This window comes from Lissotriton helveticus, chromosome 4_1 (assembly GCF_964261635.1).
Source record: "Lissotriton helveticus chromosome 4_1, aLisHel1.1, whole genome shotgun sequence".
Taxonomy (NCBI): Eukaryota; Metazoa; Chordata; class Amphibia; order Caudata; family Salamandridae; genus Lissotriton; species Lissotriton helveticus.
In genome coordinates, this window is record NC_136063.1 from 1,840,442,853 (window position 1) to 1,840,450,369 (window position 7,517).

General features: G+C 50.1%; 1 protein-coding gene across 1 annotated transcript; it reads right to left on the reverse strand.

Annotated features, from left to right (window-relative positions):
• Nucleotides 1-806: 806 nt before the first annotated feature.
• Nucleotides 807-4,193, reverse strand: POU3F4 (POU class 3 homeobox 4). Its single transcript, XM_078685915.1, has one exon. It carries the CDS (start codon nt 4,169-4,171, stop codon nt 3,101-3,103), a length of 1,071 nt encoding a protein of 356 aa, XP_078542041.1. The 5' UTR covers nt 4,172-4,193; the 3' UTR covers nt 807-3,100.
• Between the last annotated feature and the right edge of the window lie 3,324 nt (nt 4,194-7,517).

Here is a 7,517-nt window from a genome sequence, read left to right on the forward strand (position 1 = left end):
AATCAGTATGCACATGCATATACATAACCTGCTATAAATCGGTGCGGGTTCGTATACATATAAGGGATACGTACGGCACATTTGCAGAAAACGTAATACAATTTGTACTGGCGCGTCGTGTGCCACCACAATGTTGCAAAGTATTGTATTGCAGAATTTATGAAGGAATTTATTGTATGGGGGAAAAAAATCGAACATCCTAAATGTTTGTATATTATAAGTTTCGAATTATAACCAAGTTTGCATTAGTGAAACATTTCACAAAGAAAGGGTTTCTGAAGAAATGAACACAGCCTACTTTTTTCAAAATCTATTAAACCGCTGACCCTCACCAATGTCAACATTGCAGTTATTTTCAAAGCAGACAATGAGCTTAAAATGCTGTTAAAAGTAGAAGTTACATCTGTAACCCAGAAAACATTCCCCAAGCTTGCGATAAACAGTTACTTTCTTCTAAACATAGTCTTAAAAAAGACAGAGGATGCAAAAAAAGTTCGCAAAATCCACGCGATCAGAGAACGGGATTGACTATTTCTTATTATGAACGGAGTAATCTCGAATACCTGGTACATCCTTAAGCCTATAGGGGAACGGGAAGAAACCGCGAGACTAATCTATTTGAAAGAACGGCAAATATAGAAGGAAAATCGTCATAGAGGAGCTTCTGGTATATACAACGGATGTATGTTTATATATATTTATATTGTCTAAGTATACATCACAAACTTCTTGAAGGCTTTTATTTTCTTTTTTAGAAAAAAGTTTATTTTAATTATTTTCTTAACAACAAATAAAATAGTGTGCCAATATAAATCCCTTAACTAAAACTCCTCAACAATCAAACATTACAGAGAATTATTGTTGGACACCCATTTCATTTTAAGACATTTTCAACATAAAGCGGAATTTATTGAAAATAAATAATTGCTGGCGACTGCAATAGGCAATTTGAATAAAATAGTTGAAAAAGCAACCTTTAATGAAAATAGCGTTTATTATACATCAGTTACTAAATGGGTAAACTAAATGATCTGTTTTTAAATTAATAACTTCAAAAACGTGTAATATACAAAACTGTACAATTATAAAGTTGGCAGAAATACTCATGTATTGAGAGCTGCGATTTCCAGCGTACCGAAAAATACTTCAAAAATATATCAATGTAAAATAGAAATGGAACGCAGAAAGTGAAGGTGCAGGGGGTCACATTTTGTTCTCTGTGGAAAGCCCTGGAGTGGGCACCAGAAGCTCATATGAGACCTGAACTCAGCTGTGGCAGAGGCCACGGCCTGGAGGTGATTCCCCTTCCTATGTATATATATATGTGTGTGTGCGCGCGCCCACGTTTGCTCGCTAAAGTTTAATGTGGGTGTGCTTGTGAGTGTATCTCTGTACTAGTGTTCACCTGTGCGCATGCGTTTTTCTATGTGTGCGTGCGTGTGTTATAGGTGTGTCACTGCGCATCTATGTTAATGCCTGTGAGCATGTGGGTGGCGGCTTGTGTGTTTGTGTATAAGGCTAGTGCTCACCTATTCGTTTTATTGTTGTATGCGGCTGTTTGCGTTCGGGCATTTGTGTAATACTGTGTGCAGGCGCTCACCTCTGCGCATGCGCTATTCTATGTGTATGTGTGTCTGTCAGTGTCCCTGCTCATCTGTGTTAAGTGCCTGTGAACGTGTACGTGGTTGCGTGGGTCTGTGTGTATATGTACTGCCCAATTATCAGTCTTTATTGTTCTATGCATGTGTTTGTTTCTTGCCTTTGCATGCGTCTCAGTATGTGTAGAATGTGAGGGTACGGATTCTTTTTTCTGTGGCTGTATGATTTGGCGTGTGTGCCTGTGCATTGACAGAGGAAGAGAGGGTTTTCCCCTTGAATATGAGCGTGTTTTATGTACGGATGTATGTGTTTCTGGCACACACAGATGGCATTCCTAAATTCGCACTTGTGTGGATTGTGGCAGTACACTGTGCATGTTTGCGGCAGGATTGCGGAATGCATAACGAAAGAGTCTTGGCAAGTACGCTGTGTTCTATACTGCGCAAAAGATGAAACACACAAACCCACGCCACAGTAGGTGTCTTCTCGACAATCTTGACTGCAGCGAAACACCCGCACTACATAAAACCATCTGCTCTATCGCATTGAGACCTTCATGGCTATGGACAGATGGGCGTCTGACAATAACAGGGTGCAAATAACATCAACAACTGAGATTTAAAAAAAAAAAAGACATTCGGTAACCAGTTCAGCACACCAGTGAGACCACGTCCGAGTGTCAGTGGAAATGATGAAAAATAGACACAAACATGGTTTCCCTGTGAAAAGCGCAAAGAAGGAAAGGTGTTTTACTACAGACCTCTCCAGCCTGGGAGTCTTTCTACTCACACACTGCTTCCTTTCCTCAGGAGAACATAAACAACGGGGGAAATGTGTAGGAGAAGAACAGTAGGAAGCGTGGCGAAGCTGAAACCGTACAATTAAGATGCTGCAAACCGTGAAAGGAGGGCTGTGCTTTGGTGGCACGGGGAGGGCGCGCGCCACTGCGGACGTGCTTCCGCTGCTCGGGGGAGGAAGTGCCAGCAGTGCCGCAGTGGCGGCGCGAGCCACAGACGGACGCACCAGACGCCGGGGTCGACGGTGCGCACTCCAGCGGGGCTACGTGTGCGGAGAGGCGAGTGCGTATGACGTGTGCACAAGAATGGCGAAAGGGGCTACAAGTTATTCCACAAATATTGTGTACGGGTCGTAGTAAAACACCTCAGACATTAGAAACGCTGCGTATAAAAAAAGCAAACGGGACTAGGAGTCGGCTGTAAAAGGGGTTCCCCTGAAATCCAAGGCGCTGGGAGGTCATGGATAGGCACACATCTGCATTGTCGTCCCAGGAGAGAGCCGAACAACGAAACAGACCTTGCGTTCGCGTAAACGGTGTGTTTTTTTTGTCAGCGATAAATATTGCCCATGTACCGGAGTATTTTAAGCTCCTGCTCAGTTTTTCGGTCCTTTTTTAGATTATTGTTTTGAACCTGCCAGAACATAAGTTAAGAGCCTCTCGGAGGCCCAGCCCGCCGCAGTCCTGCTGGGCCGGCGCCTATAGTCAGAGGTCGTGGCAGGTGGTGTCCGTTTTCACGCTGTGGGAGTACACCTCGTGCTGCTGCTGCTGCTCCCCCGGCGGGGTCATCCGCTTCTCCTTCTGCCTGCGGTTACAGAACCACACCCGCACCACCTCCTTCTCCAGCTGCAGGCTGTCCGCCAGCGACGAGATCTCCTGGGCGGCCGGCTTGGGGCACTTGAGGAAGTGGGTCTCCAGGACCCCCTTGACGCTCACCTCGATGGAGGTGCGCTTCTTCCTCTTCCGGCCTTGCGCCGCGATCTTGTCGATGCTGGTCGGGCTCCCCGTGGACGAGTCGGCCTCCTCCAGCCACTTGTTCAGCAGGGGCTTCAGCTTGCACATGTTCTTGAAGCTGAGCTGCAGCGCCTCGAACCTGCAGATGGTGGTCTGCGAGAAGACGTTGCCGTAGAGGGTCCCGAGCGCCAGGCCCACGTCCGCCTGCGTGAAGCCCAGCTTGATCCGCCGCTGCTTGAACTGCTTGGCGAACTGCTCGAGCTCGTCCGAGGTGGGCGTCTCTTCGTCCGAGTGGTCCTGGCAGTGGTGGGAGCCCATGTCGCCGTGGTCGGAGTCCCTCAGCACCGGGTGCAGGGTCTGCGTGCTGAGGGAGGGCGGCGGCGGCGTCAGCCCCCCGTGCTCCAGCATGCCGCTGACGCTGAAGCCGGACTGCGAGTAGACATTGAGCGGCTGCGAGGGGTTGTGCGCCGGGCTGGCACCCCACGCGTTCTGGTGGTTGGTGTGTGGCGAGTGGTGGCTGACATGGGGCGAGCGGTGGTGGATGATGGCTCCCAGCTGCAGGTCCTCGCGGCCCGGCTTCACGTCCTGCTGGTCCAGGGAGCTCCCGGACAAGGCCGTGGACCAGGGGTTGCCGTCGCCCAAGCTGGTCACCCAGTGGTGCCCGAGCGGGTGCCCGTTGCTGGGCACGCTCTGCAGGTAGTCACTTTGCAGAAGTTTCTGGGGGTTCCGGAAGGGGCTGCCCTGCTGCATGCCCGCCGAGTCTCCGTGGACCAGGGAGCTGGAGGTGAGGATGCTGTAGGGGTTGGAGGCGGCGGTGGCCATGATCGGCGCCCGGATCCCCTACTAGTTCTACTGTGGCAAAGGGAGCAGCTCCAGCCTTTGACATCTAGCAGGCGAGGGAGCCCGAGCAGCCACTGGCGAGTGATGGACGGGAGCCCCGCCCAATGGCAGCCTTTCATCTCCACCGACTCGATGCCCGCTGCCAATGGGGCGTAAGGAGGCAGGACCACCTCCCCTGCGAGGCTCGGGAAGCCCGGGAGCTGGAGGGAGGCTGAAGCAGGAAGTGAACCGGGCCCAGGGCACCATTGGCTGCCGCGGTACCCGTGTTAACCCCTTCCCCGCCGCCCGGCCCATCGGGGAGGGATCTATGACACTGCAAGGATTCAAAATGCAATGATTATGATTAATTCCCGGGACAGCAAAAATACATGTCGAGGCTAAATATCTGCCCCTTGTATAAATTTCACCCAGTCTTCTCGCAAGCCCCCACCCCCACGCACATACTGCGCCACACACACTGTAAAATATGATACTGTCGAAATGACAACGGCTGTACAATTAAGTCTTTGCAGATTGTTTTCGTCTTCATTTTCGCGTCAATGCATGTGTTCCTTAATGCATCCAATGGCCATCCTTACATTTCCTGCAGAGTAATACAACAGCGCAGATCCTGTTCAATTTGCTGTTCTCGAGTTTAAACATGGGCATGCAGTATTAATTACTGAAATGAAAGACACCGCGGGGAAGATGCGGTAAGTGCCGTGGGGTGGGTTTTTATCACTGCTGTTAATTAACAGAATGCAATTTTATGGACTAAACAGGAACAGTGTTTGTACGTGAGCCTGTGTGTAATCAGGAGTACGGGGCAGGCAGGAAGGCGGCTGGAACGCAGTCAACAGATGCGCCCCCCGCCCCCCAACACACACACCTCCAGAATATGGGACCTCTCAATATCACCACACTGATCAGCAACCTCTCCCCCCTCAGGTGCCGGCTGCAAACTCACATCACACCACCTCCTCCGCAGGTCGACGGACCTGTCTGGTGCATGACGTAATCTTTTCAATCGTTTCGTCCTTCGCAGTCACAGACACATTGCTGTAAAGTCAACTTGAAAGGTGTGGGATTCTCTATATAAATATAAGTGCGTTGGTGGTTCCACACCGCTTGGTCGTGCATGCAAAAGCACCCGCTTGGGTGGCGGTAGTGGGAAACCGTCCCCTGCATTGGGTGAGGGCTGAAATGGGGCTTTGTTCTCACATCACATTTCCAGAGTTATGCAAAAGTCGGCAGAGGGGCAGGTGTATTTTCCAAGCCTTCTACCTCTGTACTACAAACACCGCAAGGGAGTATGTGCACTGAGGGAAGTAAGAAAGGGTGGGGATGCAGAAGGGTGGGCTGGTCCCATCTCTGCTCCATTCTGCACGCGTGAGAGGGTTCCAGATTTGTGGCTGTGTTCAAGCTTGGGAGAACGGAGCATCCGTTTAATACCTTTGAAAATCCCTGAAGTTAAAAATGACCTTTCCATGCATAATTCTGGCGGTAACCTAGCTGCGTAATTATATTTGCACTTATAGAGGGCTGCATCAGAGTCCCCTTATTGGTTTGAAATTCCATTAAATATATTGCACGAGCTCCTAGGTTAAGCTTGATTTAAATTTGCATACATTTTCATATATTTAGCAGAAATAAAAGAAGGCTTGCAGCTAGCAGAAAGTCATTAAGGCATTACTTTCCCCGGCGAGGCAGATCTGAGGGAAACTCCAGGCACCAGGAAAGGAGGGAACCTCAAGCCAAGGAGGTGAGCGCGAGATTAAACGCGATATCGCGAACAAATCCGCGCTTTTCGCGGCCGTGGCCGTTTCCTGCCAGTGCTGAGCTTGTCAGGTGTTTGGCTTTTTTAAAGCGATTCTTAAACGGAACCGAACCGTGCTGGTGACAGCTCCTGTGGATTTTGCTTGGTGGCCAGAGGCCGCTCTCACTTGCACGGCCCGAGAGTTGTCCTGCTGGTGCGGAGTTGTGACACGTCGGCCAGGGCTTCGGGTGAAGGACGCTTAGAGGTCGGAGCTGTGAGGGGGTGAGTATGACCCACTCTTTATCCTTCACAGGCTCCCACACGGCGGCGGTGACCCCTGTCAGCAGCAGAGGGTGAGAACAAGGCTTAAAGGAGCGCCATCGCCTGCTTTCAACAAATAAAGTGCTTCTAGGCGCAGCTATCTAAAAGTTGTTTTACTTGGATTATTGACGCACCAGGAAAAAAGGGGCAGGTTGTATTCTCTAAGCAAAAGCAGCCATGAAATGTTACACCATTGGTGGATAAGCTGCCCAACTGATCACAATTTAGGAAACTTCGACAAGGAGGAACAAACAAGGCTAGAGACTAATGGATCTATGTGTGTATGTAGATTAATAGATCTATGGATTCCTATAGCCATGCACGCACCTACATATCTAGATAGCCAGACGGATAATAGATAGATAGATAGATAGATAGACAGACAGACAGACAGACAGACAGACAGACAGACAGACAGACAGACAGACAGACAGACAGACAGACAGACAGACAGATAGATAGATAGATAGATAGATAGATAGATAGATAGATAGATAGATAGATAGATAGATAGATAGATTGATTGATTGATTGATTAAGGGAAAAAATATGTACACATTATTCACGCATTTGCGTTTGCATTTTCATCACAGGCACCGGTTGCAGGTACAGAGGCCCAAATAAACCTACGAATGAGAGAGTGGTGGAGACATAGATAGATACATAGAGGGGGCTACAGTGAGAGAGAGTCATACAGGGCTGGAGAGGGGGCGACTTCGGACAGCACATGAGAAAGAATACAAATATTCTGTTGTTTCGACAGATTTCGAGGCTGGCCGCGCCCGCTGCGGGGTTGTTATTTCCGTCCACGGGAAGGCTTTCCTTGTTCTCGGCCGCGAGGGAAGGTTCACCCGTGAGCCCACGGTTCCTGCGCTCCTCGAAGGCCAGAAGCTGCTTCCCTTGCAGCGCTGAGCTGATGGAGAGGGTCTCTTTCGCGCCGGGCTGTCAGTCTAACTTCCCAAGTGTAACAGATGCCGCTCTCAGGCGGCCCGGGCCGTGGCTTCCCTTTATGCAGCCTCGCATACTTCTCCCCGGGAGCCGGGTTTCCATAGCGAAGGGAAGAAAGGCGGCTCCATGGCCACAAATCCCCTGGCCTGTGCAGAAGAAAGGACCCCCATTCAATGGCCGACCCCGCCTGGACATGGGAAGAAAGTGCGCCCGAGCACAGCTACTGTTGCAAGCAGCGCCGCTCTGTAGCGGATTCTCACACCCTCCCTGCGGCAGACGCACTCCCGGGAGCTGCACAACACCCCTGTGCGGCCCCCAGAGGGT